Source organism: Sminthopsis crassicaudata, chromosome 2 (assembly GCF_048593235.1).
Source record: "Sminthopsis crassicaudata isolate SCR6 chromosome 2, ASM4859323v1, whole genome shotgun sequence".
NCBI classification, from domain to species: domain Eukaryota; kingdom Metazoa; phylum Chordata; class Mammalia; order Dasyuromorphia; family Dasyuridae; genus Sminthopsis; species Sminthopsis crassicaudata.
Window position 1 is genome coordinate 656,278,989 of NC_133618.1, and position 21,475 is coordinate 656,300,463.

Sequence of the window (21,475 nt, forward strand, 5' to 3'; positions counted from 1 at the left end):
GATGAATAAAACTGAAAGACAAAAACTGTTGAACTAATAAATAAAATCAAGAATTGGTTTTATGAAAAACCTCAATAAAATAGATTTAAAAAAAACTGAGTGGCTCAAAATCCCAGTTAAGTAGTTTCATTCAATTGAATTGAAGCCCCAAGCCTCAGATGGCTAATAAAGGACAATTCTGTACCCCAACCTTCAGCAGAAATCCTAAATAGGATTATGCCCACCAGTGAAGATATCTTCTTCTCAGTGTAACCCACCTTTGCTTATTCCCTGCCCACTAAGAAGGTTGACTTTCTAGCAAGCTGTCTTCTTAGGGGAAATAAAATTCCTTTTGCCATAGATTTCAAATTTGCAAGTTCTTTCCATAGGACCTGTGGCTCTGACCAGGGGCTATCTTCCACCCCAATTCTCACACCTCATCACTGCTGAGAAAAAAAGTATATTCCTTATTGTCTCCATTCAATTTTCTCCAAAGGTCTATCTTCTTTAATTTTTCTAGGATTCTAGTTACCTCCTTAATTTCTTTATTTATTTAGTGGTTCAGTGTTATCTAGTTCTGAGAGAACAAGGTTGAGATCTCCCACTAGTATAGTTTTGCTGTCTATTTCTTCTTGTAGCTCTTTTAACTTCTCTAGGAATTTGAATGCTATATCACTTGATGCTTATATGTTTAGTATTGATACTACTTCAATGTTTATGGTACTTTTAAGTAGGATGTAATTTCCTTCCTTATCTCTTTTTTTAAATTTTAATTTTTATAATTATAACATTTTCTTTGACAGTACATATTCATAGGTAATTTTTTTTTACAACATTATCCATTGTACTCCCTTCTGTTCCAAATTTTTCCCCTCCTTCCCTCCACCCTCCTCCCCTAGATGACAGTCCTTATCTCTTTTAATTAGATCTATTTTTGCTTTTACTTGATCTGATATCAGGGCTGCTGCTGACTGGGGTGTGAAACTGTGTTCTCTTTAATCTGTAAAATAATTCACTCTGAAATTGTGTCCCCTTTTGATCTGCAAAAGAAGAGAGATTAGGGTCTCCCAAACTCCAGAGAATCTATGAGAGAGTGTGTTTCTCAGGCTGGGCTTTTCTAAGGCAAATCACCCCATTGATCTTTTGGGGATGCAGACCCTTTTAAGGAAATTTCAAATTCCAGAAGCTTTCAAAGTGATTTCCATTCAATTAGAGATCTAGGTCTGGGGACTTTGGCTTTCCTTTCAACCTGAAACCTGAGCCTCAACATTCCCTATTAAAGAGCAGTTTTTAACTTTTAATTCTTTTATTTGTAATGTCCTTAGCATAGTCACCTGCCAAGTAGCAGGTACCATATAAATGCCAGGTCTGGGTGCTAAGTACTGAGGATCCAAAAAAGACAGGTGATAGTGCCTGGTCTCAAGGAGCTCACAATCTAATGGTTGTCATATCTAACAACTGAGTTTGATCTTTTCATTTGCCTCTCTCTGTTGCCAGTTCTTCCCTTGGCATCTGCCAATTCCTGCTGCTGCTTAGACCCTCTGTCTTTTCTGCTGATTGGTGATGGGGAAAGAGGAGGTACCAGCTATCATTACTGAAGCTCACAGGGTCAATGTTAATGGAGGTAGGCAGAGACAGCCAAGGCCTCCACTAAAAGCCTGGCTTGTTGAGTTCCTGCTAATTGAATGTTCTATGTGGGGATCAGTGATCCCTCCTGCCATTGTTCCAGTCTAGAAGGCTCCTCCTCCACCCATCACATAAATCTTATTTGTCACCTACCTGAGTTCATGAAGAAGAAGCTGCCTCTTCTATGACCACATTTGGTCCCACAGTCATAGGTTCTTCAGCAACCAGTTAGATTGTCCCCAAAGTTCCTGGGTCTTCACCAGATGCAGGCAGAAAATGTCTGGGAATGCAAAGACAGGGCCCCATTACAATCGAAACAAGTTAAATTTAATAAAGTATACACTAACTTTGATATTACCACTTAGAGAAACATAGTAACAGAGTCACTAGCACCCAGGAGGGACTTCCCTCAGGGTTGACAAACAACTGAGGCATTGGATACACAATTTAGAGCTTTGAAAGGTCTTTGGAAGGCATCTACTACAATCCCCTCATTTTATAGATGGGAAAATTGAGGTCCAAAGTGTTAAGCAACATTCTCAAAGTCACAAAGGTAGGAACAGGGCTGATGCCTCAGACCCCAAATTCAGTCCTTTTAACTATCCTACTGTGTTTTCCAGAACACTCTAAAATGGGAGAATAATCCGTATCTTCTCAGAATCTTATCATCATTAAGCATCATCAAGGAAGTTTTAATGGTTTTTCAAAGAAAGGAAAGGGAAGGGGAAGGTATTATACTAGAGTGGGGGGGGAGAATATCTCATAAAATCAGGGTAACATACAAGAAGGGAAGAACATACAAACACATTTGGATGCAGAAACAGATTTCATTCACAGAGAAAAGTAGGAGAAAAGTTCTGAGTTAGTTGGGGATGTCAAAGAGATAGCTTCAATTATGAGAGATCATCTTAGGAAATAATGAAAAACAAGTGATTTACAAGTTGACAAAAAAGCCTTAAATGCTTTTTGAAAAAATTTAATCTGATGTGGTAGAGAATTCTAAGTCTCTGGAACAGAGGAGCAGCAGGATGAAATTGGAGTTCCAGGATTACTGTAGTAATATTCAGGAAACAGAAAGACAAAAAGCAGATCCAAATGAAGTGACAAAAGTTTGGTGATAATTAAGGGAGAAAGAAAAGGGAAAAAGCACTCTTGAGTAATTTTAGGAAGAGAACGTCCCAGTTCCTGAAGTTTTTCTCTTCCTGGGAGTTCCCTACAGTAGCAGCAACAGCAGCAGTATAACAGTAGTAGTAACAGTAGCAGCAATAGTAGTAACAGCAACAGTAGTAGTAGCAGCAGCAGCATAGTAATAGTGATAGTGATAGCAGCAGCAGTATAGTAGTAGTAATGGTATCAGCAGCAGTGTAATAGTAGTAGTAATAGTAACATCAGCAGCAGTACAGTAGTTGCAGTCGTAACAGTGTAGTAGTAGAACAGCTGTAATATAGTAGTAGCAACAGCAACAAAAGCAGTGTGATGGTGATTGTGATGACAGCAGCAGTTCTTGTTTGTCCTTTTTGAAAAGAACTAATGACATTTCAGGGTGATGTCTTGATTTGTGTTTGAATTGGACTTGAGGATGAGAGCTGCATAAAATCATCAGCCTCACTCTCTTTTCCAGAATCATAGAAGACATAGAAGTCTCGGCTGCTGACTGATGTTGTCCAGGGATGATGTGGATGACCTCGGCTTCTTGGATGTCTGACCAAGCTCGAAGGCTCCACAGCACTTGCTTCAGCCACCTTCATGGCCACATTCACCTGCTCACTCCACCAGGGAAAGTCTTCTCTCTTTTTTTTAAATTTTTTAAATTAATTTTTATAATTATAACATTTTCTTTGATAATACATATTCATAGGTAATTTTTTTTACAACATTATCCGTTGTACTCCCTTCTGTTCCAAATTTTTCCCCTCCTTCCCTCCACCCCCTCCCCTAGATGGCAGGCATTCCCATACATATTAAATATTTTATAGTATATCCTAGGTACAATATATATGTGCAGAACCGAATTTTGTTGTTGTTGTTGTTGCAAAGAAAGAATTGTATTCAGAAGCTAAAAATAATCTGGGAAGAAAAACAAAACAAAACAAAACAGTGCTCACAGTTTATACTCATTTCCCAGTGTTCCTTTTCTGGATGTAGCTGATTCTGTTGATCAATTGGAATTAGATTAGCTCTTTTCTATGTTGAAGATATCCACTTCCATCAGAATATATCCTCATACAGTATCATTGTTGAAGTGTATAATGATCCCTTAGTTCTGCTCATTTCACTCAGCATCAGTTGATGTAAGTCTCTCCAAGCCTCTCTGTATTTCTCCTGTTGGTCATTTCTTATAGAACAATAATATTCCATAACATTCATATACCATAATTTACCTAACCATTCTCCAATTGATGGACATCCATTCATTTTCCAGTTTCTAGCCACTATGAAAAGGGCTGCCACAAACATTTTGGCACATACAGGTCCCTTCAGGGAAAGTCTTCTCACACTTGTGGTAGATACCCTCCTCACTCACCAATGGGTTTGAGCCGATGTAACCTCCCACAAGGCTATTGATTGCCAGGGCCATACATACCAGTCCTCCTGGGATAGACATGGAAACAAGACTGCCTCTCTTTATTAGTAATCTCAGCAGGGGTTAGCAGGAAGCGTCTCTCTCTGCATCCCTGAATCTCTCTACATCTCTGCCTCTCTCTACTTCTCTCCACATCCTTCTCTGCCTATGGCAAAGCTGGCCATTTATATCTACTCTTCTCTGGGATTACCTTGTCTCTAGCCCACTCAACACTGCATAGATGGATCTGCAGAAGGGAGACACCTGGAGTTAGTGCTGCGTCCTAAGAAAAGATCTAACACCTGCAAGACACAGCCTCCTGCCTCAGAGGCCAAGCCTCCTTCTACCTCCCGAGTCCACCCTGCCAGCTGATATAGCATACATGGCAATTCTCAGAAGGAAAGTCCCTGACGAGACTTGTTGCTTCTCCTCAGCCTGGTTTAGCCCATTGGCCAAGATGGTTACCAGGGTGGACACTACTCATGCTACAGCTTCTCGGAGCCACGAGTAAGAGGTGGCAAGTCAGGAAGACACCAGAGGTGAGCCCTTCAGGGGCTCCCACCAGAGATGAACACCCCATATACCCCCAGCAGCAATAGTGAATGTCATGTTGGATACTGCAAGAATTTCCTGGAGAGAATTGTCCAAAGGGTTTGGAGTAGATGGACATTGCTAATAAGGATCTAGCTATAGCATTAGGGACTTTGGAATGGCTGTTATTTTTTTTCCTCTGGGAAGAAGCACTGGCCCCCCCAGTCAGTGGAGATGGAGAAGTGGCTAGAAGGGCAGGCATCTCAGTAGGACCTGGAGGGTAGGGGCTGCAAGCCCTGAGCAGAAGGATATGGAGGGCCAAGAGTTTAGATTAAAATTAGCCCTCAGAGTGGCACAGCCTGAGGAGTTGGGGCGGGGGTGAGCCAACAGCTATTTTGAGCACAGCCCCGATTGACGGGACATCTGTCCTGGGCAGTACCGAGCCAAGGGCTGAGCCACCCAACGTGGGGGGGAGGGGGAGGAAAGGCCTAGAGGTTGGTAGCAGTAACAAGACAGACAGCAAGGACAGGGGTTCTAACCCCTCAACTTTTTTTCCTGGGACAGTCTCTAAAATTCAAGAGTCACAGGCTGAATTAAGTAATGGGTGCTGAGGAAGAGGTTCAGGTCACGCTGTCAGGGGGAGCCCCCTGGGGCTTCCGACTACAAGGAGGTGCCGAGCAGAGGAAACCTTTGCAGGTGTCCAAGGTAAGGAGGATCCCTTGATGAGGGGAAGGATGCAAGGAAAGGGAATATAAGAGGCATTTGGAGATAGCCATAAAAGGCTGCAAGGAAGGAAATATTAGAGGGGAAAAAAACTATTGTGTGTCCCACATCTAGGTGAAAGGAGTGGATCTGAGCCCCTGACTTCATAACAGGGGCTTTTGGACACAGTCCTAAATATAGAAAGAAAGGTAGGCTTTGTCTTAGTTCCCTCGGATTCCATGGGGGTTAGATCCTAAAGTCTGGCACCCAAACGTGGGTCTGCATGGTCTGTCCCCTGCTTCATCCTCATATACATATACCTGAAACTGCAGGCAATTGGGGAGGGATCCATGCCTCTCATGGTCCCCTGACAAATCTTGCTGGGCTGCACAGACTTAGAGATCTGCACAGATTTAGAGATCTCTCAGGGCTGGGCTCCTAGGGAAGTGGAGGAAAGGGGAAACTCTGGGTACAATCCTGGCCTGTTTGTGATAGAAAGGCATTCTACACACAATCCTCTTGAGCTCTCTAAACTTTGGTTGTTGCTGTGGGGGTATCTTTTCTGATTAAGTAGATATTTGAGGACACTGAGGGGCAGAAATGATCACAGGACCATAGATCTAAAGAGATCCTCCTGTTCAGCCACTTTTGTGATGTGGAATGTGTGGCTTCTCCAAGGTTGCACAAGTAAGTAGGCAGCCCAGTCAGGCTCAGAACTTAGGAACTCTTGCTCCCTGAGGATAATTCATGAAAGGCAGCCTTGCAGGGAGAGCTGTAAGATCTAACTCCTCCTCTTGTGGCATGTCCATCCTTTTTTTCCTCATGCAAAATTCTGATTTCTTCCCTGGACACTCTGGTTTATCTGCTAAATCTGTCCTATTTCCTCAGTCTTCAGGCTTATCCCTTTCCTCTACAATCTCTGCTCCCTGCTGCTCACGTCAAAACTTCCTTTATATTTATTGTGGTTTTTCCCGCCCGAGTCCTTCACTGGGAGCTCTGTTCCTTAATCTATATTTTATATATTTGTCTAACCTCCATTCCCCTAGATTCGAAGGAGAAGTCAGGCAGGCCGAGCGGGACTTAGAGAACAGGACCAACTGTTGTCTATCAATGGGGCAGCTTGCACTGGTCTTTCCCATGCCAGTGCCATGAACCTCATCGATGCTTCAGGGACCCAGCTCATCCTCACTGTTCGGAGGTATGGCTTTCTTATCCCTCCTTGATCAATGCCCCAAACCCGTCTCCACTTTTGGGACTTTTCTCACCAATCCATTTTCAACTTCCCAAATTCTGGTGTATGTGTATGTCTATGTCTCTGACAGTGTGATTGTGGGGGCTCTCAAAATGGTCAGGAGTACATGGATCGGGTGTGTTTGTGTGAGTGTTGGCACTTTTGTTTGTTTTTGCTGAAGCAATTGGGGTTAAGTGACTTGTTTAGGGTCACACAGCTAGAAAGTGTTAAATGTCTGAGACCAGATCTGAACTCAGATCCTCCTGACTTCAGGGCTGGTGCTCTATCCACCTAGCTGCTCCTCCAGTGCTTCTCTTAAACCTGGCCACCCCTTTCCCAGCCCATCTTCCTCATAACTCCTGCTGCCCACATCTCACTCTTTCATCCTTTCCTTCTCTTAGCCTCTCCTCTTGTCTTGTCCTCATCACCCCTACTGTGTCTCCTCTTATGTTCCAAGCTTTTCCCTGCACTTTGACCCAAGCTTCTCCCTTCCTCAGACCATCTCTACGTTTCTTTGTCAGCTCATTTTCCCATCTTTACCCAACCTACCTCTTCTGCCCCGACACTACATTCTTCTCTCCTTTCAACAGGGTAGGAGATGTAGGGCCTGTTCGTTCTCCATCTCCTGGTGAGCTTCGGGTACTGTCTCCTTCATCCCCTCTGAGTCCTGAGCCCCCTGGGGCTGCAGCCCCTCAGTCTTTACAGCCTGGAAACCTGCGATCACCCCCAGACAGTGAGGCATATTATGGGGAAACAGACAGTGACGTGGATGGCTCTGCTACCCAGGAGAAGCCCCGCCGTCCCCGTCGCCGAGGCCCCACCAGGCCCAGCCCTCCAGGGGCCCCACCGGAGGAGGTCTCTTTGTCTGACAGCCCCGCAGAGCCTGCCCCAGCCTCTCTTGAGTCCCCCGCTCTGGGAGGCAGTCGTGTGAGCTCTCCATCCTGGGAAGAGGGAGCATCTCTTCAGCCACCTCCAGCTGAAGCTCTGCTGTTACCACACGGCCCACTCCGACCAGGGCCCCATCTAATCCCCATGGTGGGGCCTGTGCCTCACCCAGTGGCTGAGGACCTCACCACCAGCTACACCCAGAAAGCCAAGCAAGCCAGTGAGTGACTGACACCCTTCCTTGACACTTGAAGCCCAAATCTCTCTTCAAGCCCACATTCTAAGCTTTTGTATCTGCCCGCTTCATCTTTGCCTTTGAATTTATTCTGAGAGAACAGGCAAGGAGGAGTGGCAGTGGTAGAAGGCAACAGGGACCATTTTCATGCTCCCCTGTTGGGTGGGGTTTTCCCCTCCTTGATTCAGAGTAGTGAGAAGGCCCAACTGGATCCAGTCAGGGCCAGAAAGGGATGCTGGGCAAAGAGAGGAGGGCCTATGAACAGATGCAGAGATTTTTGCAATTTGGCAGGGGCAGATAGGCAAGGGGAGTGTTTGGAGGTCATGCTAGAAAACGAGAGGGTTATTTGTAGGGATGTACCAGAGCCAGTTAAAAAAACTGGGAGGACTAGTCAAAAGAATTTGTAAATAGAGTTTGAAAGAATGGAGACTTTGAAACTAGGGTGAAATCATGAGAGGCCTGGTAAATGGGGAAGGGTAAAGAAAGAGGTCTCCAGATCTTTATTTCTGCCAAGAATGTGGATCTATGCAGAAGAGATCAGTAAGTACCACTTATCTCAGACTCTTTGCTATTTTTGGTGAGGACTACAGAAAAGGATCTCAAAGGACCACCCCCAGGACTTCCCTGGCAACCTCCAAACCTCAGAGGGCCCTCCAATCCTATCCATTAGCCTAACTCCCAGATTTCAGAACTACAGAACTTCACAGAACACTGTGATTTAGAGAGAGTCTGAGATCCCTAGGAGATTTCTAAACTATATAAAGAGATATCCACCTTTCACATAGGGAGCCAGGCCTACTGTTACACCCTTGTTGAAATTCTTATCTTTGTCTGCCCTCTTCCATCTCCTCCCCCTTGCCCCCCACCAGTATGTTCGCCTATAGGCCAGAGATATTTTTAATCAGTCACTTCTCATGCTGCCGGCCCCAGAAATTCATTGTTTGATGGGAGGTAGGCAGATGCCTATGTCCATCATAGCAAAACTTGTGGTGGGGTGGAGTTAGGGGAGGGGGCCTGAGGACCCAAAATAGCCCAGTGAGCTCACTCAGCTGCCAGCTCTGGGGCCAAGACAAAGAGGCTTTAAAAGGTGTTGGGGAAGGCCCAAGCTGGTCCTGCTCCAAACAACCGTGCCTTGATCAGCATGGAGACCTTCAAACCTCTCAGCCAGGAGCCACTCAACCAAGCCAGTTGGGACAAGGCCCCAGGCTCCGGATCTGAGCGGCAGGACCAGCCATATGCAGGTATCATCTGCCCAAACTGAAAGGATACCTAGGGACTAGGATGGCAGGGTATCTTGGGGAACCCGGGTGGGAGATCTAAGGTTGCATCTCTTCCTGCCTCATCTTTCCTGTTCCTCTCTCTTTTCTGAAGCTGAAAATTCCTCCTTTTCCAAGAAATGAGCTAGTGTTCATGTCATGGAAAGTGTTTATGGGTAAACCATAATGTAATATAGGGCATGTGGGGAGAGTGGGCAAACAAGAGTTGCTATTTGTGAATGTGTGTGGAGAAGAGTGAGAACACGTTTGAGATCTTATATTTGAGCATGTGTGCAGAGAATTTGTAGATGAGAACCCAGAGTAGGAACCTATGGGTATACATGTCAAGAACTTATGATGTATTCCATGGGTTGGGGCAGGCCCCTAACAATGAAGTGGCTTGGTAACTTGAGTGTAAAGACAGTAAGAGCCCATAATTTGGGAGATGGGGGTAGAGGGCCCTGGGACAGGTAGTATCCAAGTCCTAGGCGGGGTCACGGGATGGCTTTCTCATCTCCTGGCCCCGCCCTGCCCCAGCATGCTGACGGCACAGCAGCTGTGTGTTCCCTTTGTTCCCATCCCCCTGGCACAGTAGTGCAGGGTAGCTCTGGCCAGGAGGACAATGCCTTTCAGGCTTTCGATCCTTCACCTCCAACATGATGGGGGAGTGAGGGTGGGATTCAGCTGGAGACTCTGAAGTCTCAACAGTCCACATCACTTGTGAGTAGCGTGGGTGTGGAGTTTGAGGGGCGATGACTGAGGCAGGGTAGCTCAGATGGGCTCAGACGACAATAATTGTCATCTGGATTCATAATTTGTCATAAATTGTCAGCTGGATAAAGGGAGATCTCTCTGCCTCCAGAAGGTGGATAAATGGCAAGGGGTGTGTGTGACTATGGGGTCTAACAGCCGATCTGTAAATTCTGTCTATGTGAGCAGAGTTCTCCACCAGAGGGGCCTTCTGGAGGCCCTGGCTTCTCATCTCTGTCTCCTCAATCCTTTTTTTAATCTCTCTGCCTGTGAGAAGTGACACCGAAGTCAAAAAGTGAAGGCCGGGGAAGGGTTTGGAATGTTGGGGGCAGGGAGAGAGCTAAATAGGGCTGAGTGCACCTAAGAGCACTACTTTAGGAGGACTGAAGCTGAGCTAAGAGAATGAGGGCAAGGAGCAGAGATAAAGAGACTGGGAAAGGGGGGGAAGCTAGCCAGCCATTGGTGGGGGCTTTGTCACCCAGCTGCCCTTGATTTCACCTTCAGCCCCTAGCAGCAACGTCACTTTATCCCCCCTCCACATGGATGTTGTGGGGGTTTGGGGTTGTAGGAATAGGGAGGTGGGAAATATAGAAATAGTGTGAAGATGGGCTTTTCCAGAGACGGCCAATGTTCGATATGGATTGTAAAGCCTGGAGAGTAGAGAGGCTGACCTGGGCAGGGAAGAGCCAGCTCTCTGGAGTGGATGGTAAGGGAATTTTGCTGAATCTCCACAGTATCCCCTGACCATTCCCCTCCCTTCATGTCCTTCAGAGCTACAGCGCACAGAAAGTGTCCAAGAAAAGAGCATAAAGGAGGCCAAGACCAAATGCCGGACCATCGCGTCCCTGCTGACGGCTGCGCCCAATCCCCACTCGAAGGGGGTGCTTATGTTTAAGAAGAGGAGGCAACGGGCCAAGAAGTACACCCTGGTCAGCTTTGGGGCTGCAGCGGGAGAGCGAGCAGGGAGGGCCGGCGAGGAGGAAGAGGAAGACGGTATCCCCCCCACCAGTGAGTCTGAGCTGGAGGAGGAGACCTTCTCGGACGCCCGAAGCCTAACGAATCAGTCAGACTGGGACAGCCCTTATCTGGACATGGAACTGGCCCGCTCAGGCTCAGGCACAGCAGAAGGGCAGGGACCAGGGCCAGGGGGTGGCCTCAGTGAAGCCTCGGGGAGAGGGGTCCGGCTTTTTGAGCAACAACGGCAGCGGGCAACCTCCAGCTCCCTGGAACAACCTAATGACATCCCACCCTCCTTGATGAATGGGAGGGGCCCTCCACCACCCCGGCCACGGAGCACTCCCCCAGAGGTAGCCTTATTACCTCCCAGCCCAGGGCTGCCCCCTGCCACCAGTCCCATCCCTTTAGCCCCTGGTGGCGGAGCCCCTCTCCCAGGCTCAGGCATTTTCAATCGGTCAGCAAGGCCATTCACTCCAGGATTCCAAGGGCAGCGCCCAGTCACCACTTCAGTTGTGTTCCGTCCCCAGGCCCCAAAGAAGGCAAATGAAAGCTTTGTGAGTCCCAGTCCTTTTCTTCCCCCCTTCTTGTCACCACCCCAAGGTCCCAGCCTGGCCCCCAGCTTCTCTACCCCAAAAGATCCTGGCACCATACCAGTCTCCATTTCCACCAATACCCCATGCTCTCCAGGCCCAGTGACAGCTACCACCTCCCTATACATCCCTGCCCCCAATAGGCCCATTACACCCGGAGGTGCCCCCGACTCTCAGGCCTCTCACGGCACAGCTGCAATGACCTCTACTGCTTCCATCTTTCTGTCTTCTCCCCTGAGGTCCACTGGACTCCCCATGGCATCCAATCCAAGTAACCCTGCTCCTGAGGCTCCCAGTAGCCGGGAGCAGAGAATATCTGTGCCTGCTCCCCGCACAGGCATCCTACAGGAAGCACGGCGCCGAGGAGCACGGAAACAGATGTTCCGTGGGGGGAACGAAGAAAAAAAGAATTCCCCCAACCCAGAGCTGCTGTCATTGGTGCAGAACTTGGATGAGAAACCCAGGGCAGGAGGGACTGAGTCTGGTCCTGAAGAGGATGCCCTGAGCCTAGGGGCTGAAGCCTGCAATTTCATGCAACCTACAGGGGGCCGAAGTTTCAAGACCCCACCACCTGGGATCCCTAAGACCCCACCCCCTGTGACACCTAAGACCCCACCCCCTGTGGCACCCAAGACCCCACCCCCTGTGGCACCCAAGCCTGTCCCCAAGGGTCTTCCTGATGGTCTGGTGAATGGATCTGTTCCCTCTGCAGGTGTCCTCCCAGAACTACCTCGGCTACAGGGCCGAGGTGGAGAGCTATTTGCCAAGAGGCAGAGCCGGGTAGATAGGTATGTAGTGGAAACCACACCTGGTCCTGGTCCTGATCCCAGCCCATTCTTTAGTTCCCGACCCCGAAGTCCTTCTCCTACACCTTCATTGCCTCCTTCATGGAAATACTCCCCTAATATCCGTGCCCCACCTCCCATAGCCTATAACCCACTGCTGTCTCCATTTTTCCCACTGGCTGCCAAGACCCTTCCTAGTCGGATGCAACCTCAGGGACCCCGAACAACCACAAAGCCAGGTATCAAAGCCATCGACTTCATGAGGCACCAGCCCTACCAACTCAAAGCTGCCATGTTCTGCTTTGATGAGATTCCTCCAACCCCCAGCCCTATCCCCTCAGGGTCTCCTAAGACCACTCGAGTCCATGAGATCCGTCGATTTTCTACCCCAGCTCCCCAATCCACTTCTGAGCCTCTGGCCCCAACTGTGCTCACTCCCAGAGCATCCACTTCACTGGATGAGCCTATTTGGAGAGTAGAGATACCCCCGACTCCTATTCATGCCCCTAGCCCAGCTCCGACTCTAGAGTCTCCTCGAGGCCTTGGAACTTCCCCTGGTTCCTGCAGCTTCCAGGTGGCTAGGCCTCGGTTCTCAGCTGCTAGCTCTGGACTGCAGGCACATGTGTGGAGGCCTGGAGCAGGCCATCAGTGAGCTGGGCACAGCTCAAGGGGCCAGAAAAGGGAATATTTAGCAAAGTCTCCAAGTTCTTTCTGCCACCCCAAATCTTCCTCTCTAGATACCCGGAGAAAGTTCCCTGCCAGGGTAGCTTGGTACTGCCTTTCCTAGTACTTTGTGTGTCTAGCTTTCTCTGCTTTGCCTACTTTTTGTCTGTTTCTCAGCTTATTGCTTCTCTGCCTTTTTCACCCTCTTCATTCTGTTATTGTGCCCATTTATTTGTGTCTCTCCTTTTATGTTTTCCTCTTCTCTGTTGGCTTCCTTTTACAAGTAGTGAGTTGACTGAACCCAAATACAAAGAGAAGGCACTGCTTTTGTAGCTTTAGACCTGGATGACTGATGAGAATAAGAACCTGCCTGGCAGGTAGTAGAGGAGCCAGGTTCTGGTCCTTGTTTGTTCCAGACTTCTCCTTTCTTCTCTTCCCCCATCCTGGTCTACACCTGGACACATGTGTGTTTGGGCCTGAGGTGAGGAGAAGGTGGAGGTAAATTCCAACCTGGATTCTACGTACTGCTTTGCTAAGGTCATGTATAGAAAAGAAGGGCCAGGAGCTCGTTCATTTATCTTTCAGGTGATCTGACTAGTACTCCCCTAAAAGACTCATTTTTTGGCAAGGAGGGCATCTTAAACCAGATACCTGTTGAGCTGGCTCTCTGATGCCCAATCTCTAATCTCCTTCTAGTGCGTGCTCCTAGCCTTCCTTCCTTTTTAGTCAACCACTCTGCTCTTGGGGGTAGGGGTGGGTAAAAAGGTGGGTATGGCAGTGGAGAAACTGAAGGTCCAGGGCAACTTTAGGGAGGGGGAGGGAGAGCCGAGGATAGCCTGAAGGTTGCCTGGAATGCAGACGGATTCCTCGTGATGGGAGGACAGTGGGTGGCAATCTAAGGGCCTATGGGAGGGTAACCTGAGTGGTGGGTTATGGGGTATAGAGAACTTCCTCTGAGCAGGGAGGAAATAAATGTTGGCTTCCCGGCCTCATAGATCTGAAATCAGAAAGAAGCCACTGCTCTAGGACAAGTCACTTGGGACAGAAAGGGGGGACAGAAGAGGAGCCGAAGTGACTGTGGGGGGTGAGGATGGGTGTTGGCAGAATGAAAGTGGGTAAAGACAGATTGTGGGGGAGAGAGAAATGAGGGCAGAACTTTAGGGACGGGAGTTGTTAGGGAGAGGGATGATACAATAATAGCTAACATTTGTATGGCACTCAGTGTGTCCAGCATGTGTTCAGTGCTTTACAGATATCTCGTTGGAGCCTCACAACAACCCTGGGAGGTAGGTGCTATTATTATCCCCATTTAACAGATGAGGAAACTGAGGCAAATAGAGGTTGAGTGACATGCCCAGGTGTCACACAGCCAGTAAGTGACTAAGACTGAATTTAAACTCGAGTCATCCTGCCTCCGGGCCTAACGCTGTCTCCCCTGCACCACCCAGCTGCTTCCTGCAGAGCCTGTGCTGCTGCCTTTTGAGTCTGCCTTCTTGTCTGTGTTCCTGATGTGTCCTGATTGCTCGGCTAGGGACAGGAAAACATCCAGAGCCTCCCATTCTGGCCCTTCCTGGGTCCTGATTTCCCTGCTTTAGGCTTTAGACCCTGATCTCTGAACTGGGGTAGGGTGGGGGAGCAGGCTAGGGCATACACTTTCCCCCAAACTCCTGCTGCTTGGTCTTTGTCTCAAGAGTGAGTCTCTCTATTCTGATTTGTGCACAGTAATAAACTTTGTTTGCTACACCTGGCCAGTTACCTTGCCTCTCCGTGATGCCTTTGTGCCTACTTACTACACCACAAGCTCCGCCCTGTGTTCCTATTCATTCCCCTCTTTCTCCATCCCTTTACCTCCTCTTCACAGTTCTCCCCCATGTCCCTTACTCATTCTGTTTGGACCCTTTTTTTCCATCTTTCCTAGGAATACATGCCTACATATACACACACACATATACATCCTCCATTTCCCTCAAGTGTTGCACAGCAGAGAATTGACTCTGCAGTTAGTTCTTTGAGACTATAGGGACTATTGTCCCTACACTTTTGTCTATCCCTGGGACTCTTGGGGTGGGGCTGGCGATAGAGAAGAAACCCCAAGACTGGCCAGAGAGGAAAGACTGCCTCTTTGGGGGGCTTTTAGGGAAGGGTAGATGCTATGATTCCCATCCTGTCAGCAGGGGGCATGCTTATGCCAGTAATCAGCTCAAGGTTCCATGAAAGCTCCACAGACAACATTCCCATAGAAACCTAAGCTACAGGCAGACAGCATGTAGGTGCTCCCATTTCAGCAGTGGTGGTTTTAATCAACCACAAAAACCAGTATTTTGCTGTTTTGTTTTAAATTTACTTTGAATAATAGGTGAAGTGGGCAGTAACAAGGTAAAGGATGGGTAGTAGGGACCCAGATTGATATGGATAGCACCTCCAAAATACAGACCTCAGGGTGGGGGAGAGTAGGAGGAGGTGTTCTGGCATTTGCAGAACCATTCCCTAAAATAGCTAAAGCTCAACAAGGAAAGGGTTAGGAGTATGGGGGGAGAGATAGCAGATACAAAAGTAAATACACTGGGAAGTGCTGCAGCAGGTACAGACAAAATAGGGTGAAATCCAGGGCTTGAAGGGCGTACAAAATAGAATTTTTTTCACAGGGGCTCTCAAAATCAAATCATTAGCTAGATCAGTGTGGGGTGGAAATAATGATAGTAACTTTTGGCTTAAGAATGAGAAGTCTTGGCAGGGCTCCTAGGGAGTGTGAGGCGGGTGAATCATTTGAGCTCAGGAATTCTGAGCTGCTATGGCTTTAAAGTGCCCGCACTCAATCTGGAACCACCAGAACTTCACTGAGCTAGGAGGAGTGTACCCACCCAGGTCAGAAATTGAAATAAAAGTTTCCAGTCTGATTCAGGGGTTGTGGTACTTCTGCCTGGGTGAGATAGGAGACTTTGGCCAAAAAAAAGAGGGGAGGGAGAAGGAATTGAAGTCAGGTAAAAGAACTGAAAGTTGGGAAAACCCAAATAAAGCAGGCAGGGCTGGAGAATCTAAGGTATTTATGGGACTGCGTCATCCAAAACTTTTGAGCTCCAGACTCAGTACTCATCAAAACAAATATTGGCTTACAAGAGGACCAAGAATCCACCTGCCTTCTCTTGAAAAAGCTCCTGGGAAACTGGGGGACAGTTAAGACAGGAGAAGGGACCCCACAGGTCCTGGGAGCCTGTCTGATGTTCATTCAGGAGGCCTTGGAGATAAGGATCTACTAAAGGTCAGGCCTGCTCCTCTTTCCCCAACCAGAAGAGTTTGGGGTTCAAAACACCCTAGAGTTCAGTCACAGACAAATTGCCTTTCTTTTCCTCACTGAGCTTTCCAGATTCTCTCACCTTGCTTTCCTGCTCCACATCCCCACAGATCCCTCGAGGAGCCACTTTTAGCTTCCATACCTTCATCTCTGTGATAAGACCTCCACACCCCTTCACTCCCTTCCCCTTCACTTCATCACTTTGTCCTAGGAACTTTTTAGATCTTTATCTCCCAATAGTAGAGAGAAAGATGGACAAACAAGGCTCAGCTCAATTTTGAATATAGCTCAGGCAATTCTGTTGGTTGAGTCTCTGCGCCTGGAGGGCGGGGTCTCAGGCCCAGGGTCTCAGTATTCCCCAATGCCATCTGAGCTGCTTTCACTCATCATCTCTATTAATAACCCCCCCTCCACCACCCCCACACCCGCCAGCTCAGGTTCTCAGGTCAGAGCTGCTCAGCTCTCCACAGCAACTGGACCCCTGGGGGAGACACTAAGCATACCCGCTACTGCCACACACTCCCAACCTGTCTGGCCTGAGAGTCTGAAGCTGGTCCTGTGTCTGTGTCTGCAGCTGTGACCCTTGGTGAGTGCCATCCCATCCTCTTCATCCAGCTGTCCTGTGGAAGGAGGTGGGTGGAGAATGTATGAAGTAAGGGTCATCAGGAAGATTGGGAGAAAAGCCAGGGAGTTTAGGGAGCAGGGGGTTGAAGGGTCCAGGTTGGATGGTTTTGAATGAAATGGGGGATAGATTAGACCAAAGAGATGAGGAAAGGGCACTGGAAGAAGGGGAAAGGGACTCAGGGAGTCTGGAGCTGAGTGGGAATGGGAAATTAGGGAAAGGGGGTTCAAGGAAGTGGGGATGAGTTCATCAAAAGCTCTTAACTTTAACCTGCCTGGGAGACTAGCCCTTGCAAAATATAAAAGCTATAGCTGGGGTAGAGTTGGGAGGGGTGAGAGGGAGATGGATTGAGCCAAAGCAGAAAGATTGTGCTGAGCTGCCATTTCTTCCTGGGAAGGACTGGGGCCTATGCCCAGAGGAGAGCTAGGGGCAGATGTTTCTCCCAACCCATCTCCCACTCTGCTCCCAGATCCAATTACAGTGACTTCTACACTGAGCTGCCCTCCTCATCCTGTTTCCTACTCCTTTGAGATTATTGAATTATTGAGTTAGGGATCCAGGAGACCCCTAGTGTTAGGGTAAGGGCAGTGAGATTGTTGGGAGAAGGGAGTACAGTTATGTCTCTGAAGACCGAAGTCCAACCCACAGAGGGAATGGACAATTCCTTCTCTCCATGGGAAATATTTTTGGCAGCAATTCCATTGCCTTGGCAGAATGGGCCTCAGATTTTAGCCCTCTATGACACTTTCTTGACCCTTTAGTGTGACCTCATTCAATATTTGGAATCACACTAAGGCAATGGAGTCTGTCTAATGTCATGTCAAATGTCAAAAACTTTCATATTTTCCAATGCTCGCTGGGGTTTCCCATGGAACTGTGATCAGTCAGGTGGGGAGTGGGGAAAGAAACAAGGTAGAGAGATCCTATATAAGAGGAAAAGAAAGAAGGCTTAAAAGGGGATGGGGTAGTGAGGACTTACTCTTTTGTGTTCCTCCTACAATGTTACCAGCTGGCTGACTTGAAGAACCTGCACAATGCCGCTCTCAGGAACTCCAGCCCCAAACAAGAGGCGGAAACCCAGCAAACTCATCATGGAGCTCACTGGAGGTAGGCCAGAGATGCCTCCATAAAAGGCTTTTTTTCCACAAAAATCAGTCACCCTCCTCTCCCTTACCCCACCTCTGAGAGATACACAGACAGGCACACCATTTATGGGTAATATCCATATGTCCTGGAGGTCAGGATAGGGATTTTCTTAGGAGAGGCTGTCTCTGGTACAGGAAGTCTCTTTAAGGATGGTGCTGCTCCATCCCTTCTACTTTGTTCTGACAAAATCTCCGCAAAAATCTTATGTTTCTAGAAAGTCTATCCTTTCGAGGCTCTGGGAATCGCACATTGTTGGGCTGATTGGGTGGATTCTTCTGGTATTATTATTCATGGAAGTCAAGGAATGCTATAATTGTCCAGGGAACACATAAAGAACGGTTGGACTGAAGGACATTTCCCTCTCTTGAAGTGACCATATCCAGGCAGATTTATTCCAAAATTCCTTCTTCCCCTCTCCTGCCCTCTATTCTATATTGTCCTCTAAGCTCCATCCTTCCCCTACCTCCATAATTCCGTTTTGTTCCTCTATCTTTCTGGTATTCCTTCCCCTTTGTGTCCCTATGCCAGTTATTTTCTCCTTTGTATCTCTTTCTTCTTAGCTCCAAGCCTTTGGATAAAAACTCATTGCTACCATGGGAAAAATTCTGCCCTGATAGCAAATACTCTTCCCTTCCCTTCACGCTCAGAGATTAGGGACTGGAAGCTAAGGTTACATGCCTTTCTCTTGTTGAACTGAATTGAAAACATACAGGACTACTTGTTACCCCAAAAGAGATCCTGCCCTTGCTTCATTTCCCCTCCCTTCCCCTTCTTCTTCTCCCTAAGGTGGGCAAGACAGTTCAGGTTTGAACCTGGGCAAGAAGATAAGTGTTCCAAGGGATGTGATGCTGGAGGAACTGTCCTTGCTCACTAATCGTGGTTCCAAGATGTTTAAGCTCCGGCAGCTTCGGGTTGAGAAATTCATCTATGAAAACAATCCCGATGTCTTCACTGATAACTCAATGGTGAGCTCTGTACTCTCCAAACCACCCAAGCCCAGATAGCTCTGTCGTGAAACTCAGATGCTGATGTCTCCCGAGTTCTATCCTGAGCCCCGTTAGCCTTAAGTTCAAAGTCTTTTCCTACAGCTCTGTAGAAAGCTACAAGCTAGTAGGGGCTAAGGTGCTGCATCATCTAGGAAGGACAACAACCTGGGGTGGTGGGGGGTCTGGGAGCTTTGGAGCAGCTCTCCCTTTTAGGTTGCCTTCCTCTGGGCTCACGTCCTATGCCCAAGAAGTCAGAGACGTGTCTTTTACCTGAGAAGCCATAAACCTTGTGCAGCTTTCCTTGCAGAATGGGTACCAGTGATTAGAGGCACCATCACCCGTGCCTCTGTGCCAGTGGGCCCGGTGCAGTGAAGTCACCAAGCTGTTCAGGTCTAACTTTAGGGAGCCAAAAAATACTTCTTCCAGCTTGTCCCCACTGCAGTGGGGGCAGGGTGGAAGGGGATGCAGTCTGTAGTTCGTGGGGAAGGTTCTGAGGTCCTCCTGAAGGAGCTGGCTGGGGGTTATTTTTAGGCCCTTCAGCTGAGGCTCGTGTTGTTCTTTAGCCTTGGATATAGTTTCAGTGTCAGGGAGATCCTGTCTAGCAGCTACTGTCCCCATCCAGGCTGACTCATCATCCCTGAGGGGAAGAAGGGGATGGGGTATCGATCTGCTGCTTTTGGACATGGAGAGGCTCTTTCCAGCCACCTCCCATGGAAACTTCTGTCCTTTGTGGCGTTCCTAGCCCACTTTACTTCTCTAACTATAGCTGAATTGATAGGTGCTCTCAGCTTCTTTTCCTCAGGGAGAGACTGGGGAGTGGGGAAGATGGCGAGGAACCTATTTCCCTGTAAAATGTCAAGCAGAAGGGCTGAGGAGGAGAGCCTCTGGCTCTAGATCTTATTCTCCCTCATCCTTCACTCGAGTCCCACCCCTGGGGTGAGTCTAGTGGCTGGGTTGTCTGTTACATGTTAAGAAGGTATTTTCTCTGCAAATATTAAATGGCAAATGTCTTTGCTTATGTCCTTTCCCTTGTTCTCATTATTGCCTCTTCGCCACAAAGTCCTCTTCCTCACTTTTTAGGATCGTTTCCAGAAGTTCCTCCCCACAGTGGGGGGGCAACTGGGCACAGATGGTCAAGGATTCTCCTACGGAGGAGGAAGCAGCAGAGGCCAGATGGGGGGCGGCGGCGGCTCCGGTTCTGGCGGACAATATGGCTCTAACCAACACCAACATCACCAAGGCTCTGGACCTGGGTCAGGGGGCAGAGGAGGCCCTGGGAGCCAGGCTGGTGGGGGAGGGGACAGCAGAGAGGGTGACAGTGCTGCAGGGACAGGTAAGTAGTCCATATCCAGAGCACAAAGACCTATTTTAGACCACAAAGCAAAGCTATTCTCCCAGCCGCCAAATCCCAGAATGAAGGAGACATCCCTCAAGTAAATAGGTACTTGTTAGGTGTCAGGCATTGTGCTAAATGCTAGTGATACAAGTCCAATTAATGAAGCAAGCCCTTCTGGCAAAGAGCTTACCTTCTGAGTAGAGGCCCAGATGTTTGGGTGGACCTGGGCACCTGTGAAGGTGCAGAGCCATTGTCCCTGGTCAAAGTCTTGTCCAAGATCATCTCTCTGGCTTTTAGGGTTAGTCGCATAAACAAACTTCTCATTCTGTCTACCTTGGTCCCAACTTCCCGTTGGGGTCCCGGAACCTCCCACCTGGTCCTTAGGATACTGCCATTTTTTTGTTCCTTGCTTTCTACTCCTCCAATATAGGGCTGAGACACATTTACTTTGATTGGTTCAAGTACCCTGTTGAGCTAATATTTATTCTCTTTTCTCTCTATCCCTATGGCATTTCTCTTGGCTCCCAGGAGACCATGCAGGTGGAGAGGGGAAACATGTCACTGTATTTAAAACCTACATCTCCCCATGGGAGCGAGCTATGGGTGTTGATCCCCAGCAGAAAGTGGAACTTGGTATCGACCTGCTGGCCTATGGAGCCAAACCTGACCTTCCCCACTATAAATCTTTCAACAGGTGGGTACCAGGGGGCAAAAGAGTGGGGGAGACGGGAAAAGGTGGAATGGGTACAGAACCAAATGGGTCATCATGCTCCTGAAAGGGAAGACTCAGCTTCTAGAGGGAACATTATCTGTGGAAAACTGCTCTCCATACTTCAGGACGGAGGACTCTCATTCTGAAGCATACTTATCCTTTTTCCAGGACGGCAATGCCTTATGGTGGATACGAGAAAGCCTCCAAACGCATGACTTTCCAGATGCCCAAGTTAGACTTGGGACCTTTGTTGAGTGAACCTTTGGTTCTCTACAGCAATAGCCTCTCTAACAGGCCCTCTTTCAATCGCACGCCTGTTCCCTGGTTGAGCTCTGGGGAGCCTGTTGACTACAGTGTGGATGTTGGGATTCCCCTGGATGGAGAGACAGAGGAGCTGTGAAGAGCCTTCCCTTCCCTGATCCCAAACGATTTAGGGAGGAATTGCTATGCAGGGCACCTCCAGCTCCGAATCCATGTGTTTGTAGGAATGAGGGAAGAACAGAAGGAAGGCAAGCTCTCCCTTTAGTTCCCACTTCATGCTCCTGCTAGAAGCACCATTTTTCTAGACACAGGACACTCTGTCAACTGTTCTGTCACAGGTAATGCTCAATAAACATCTGCAAAGAAA

The 21,475-nt window shown here is 48.2% G+C and overlaps 2 protein-coding genes across 7 annotated transcripts; both read left to right on the plus strand.

Moving 5' to 3' along the window:
* The first annotated feature begins 806 nt into the window (after positions 1-806).
* SYNPO2L (synaptopodin 2 like) lies at positions 807-14,498 on the plus strand. 5 transcript variants are annotated; one of them, XM_074296827.1, is made up of 6 exons: positions 807-1,603; positions 3,227-4,707; positions 5,264-5,404; positions 6,448-6,599; positions 7,223-7,737; positions 10,530-14,498. In XM_074296827.1, exons 3-6 carry the CDS (start codon positions 5,300-5,302, stop codon positions 12,740-12,742), a joined length of 2,985 nt encoding a protein of 994 aa, XP_074152928.1. In that variant the 5' UTR covers positions 807-1,603; positions 3,227-4,707; positions 5,264-5,299; the 3' UTR covers positions 12,743-14,498. The 5 variants fall into 5 exon arrangements, with proteins under 5 accessions (XP_074152928.1, XP_074152930.1, XP_074152929.1 ...); XM_074296829.1 differs by lacking the exon at positions 5,264-5,404; XM_074296828.1 differs by lacking the exon at positions 807-1,603 and having other exon boundaries at positions 3,054-4,707.
* A 1,053-nt stretch (positions 14,499-15,551) lies between these two features.
* MYOZ1 (myozenin 1) lies at positions 15,552-21,475 on the plus strand. Of its 2 annotated transcripts, none has more exons than XM_074296833.1 (6): positions 15,552-16,677; positions 17,677-17,774; positions 18,600-18,778; positions 19,880-20,132; positions 20,664-20,829; positions 21,016-21,475. In XM_074296833.1, the coding sequence occupies exons 2-6, from the start codon at positions 17,702-17,704 to the stop codon at positions 21,245-21,247; spliced, it is 903 nt and encodes a 300-aa protein (XP_074152934.1). In that variant the 5' UTR covers positions 15,552-16,677; positions 17,677-17,701; the 3' UTR covers positions 21,248-21,475. The 2 variants fall into 2 exon arrangements, with proteins under 2 accessions (XP_074152934.1, XP_074152933.1); XM_074296832.1 differs by having other exon boundaries at positions 15,555-16,631.